General features: G+C 67.1%; 1 protein-coding gene across 1 annotated transcript in view; it reads left to right on the forward strand.

Moving 5' to 3' along the window:
* Positions 1 to 286, forward strand: part of IPO9 (importin 9) — a 21,014-nt gene that overhangs the window by 18,546 nt on the left and 2,182 nt on the right. The window contains exon 20 of the mRNA XM_015559876.1: positions 97 to 263. Coding sequence (XP_015415362.1) covers positions 97 to 263 — 167 coding nt within the window. The remainder of the gene's footprint in view (positions 1 to 96; positions 264 to 286) is intronic.

Consider the following 286-nt stretch of genomic DNA (forward strand, 5'->3'; position numbering starts at 1 on the left):
GAGAACATGCTGCTCCTGGTCACTCGTGTGGGCCCGAGACGCTGGCAAGGAGGCTCCGTGCCCGTGTGTCCTGAAGGCCCTCCCTCTCGCTCCCAGTCCCTGATCATGGTGTTCGCCCACCTGGTGCACACCCAGCTGGAGCCCCTCCTGGAGTTCCTGTGCAGCCTGCCCGGGCCCACCGGCAAGCCTGCCCTGGAGTTCGTGATGGCCGAGTGGACGAGCCGGCAGCACCTGTTCTACGGCCAGTACGAGGGCAAAGTCAGGTGGGCCTCTCCAGGCGCTGCCC

This window comes from Myotis davidii, unplaced genomic scaffold (genome assembly GCF_000327345.1).
Source record: "Myotis davidii unplaced genomic scaffold, ASM32734v1 scaffold1915, whole genome shotgun sequence".
Lineage (NCBI taxonomy): Eukaryota > Metazoa > Chordata > Mammalia > Chiroptera > Vespertilionidae > Myotis > Myotis davidii.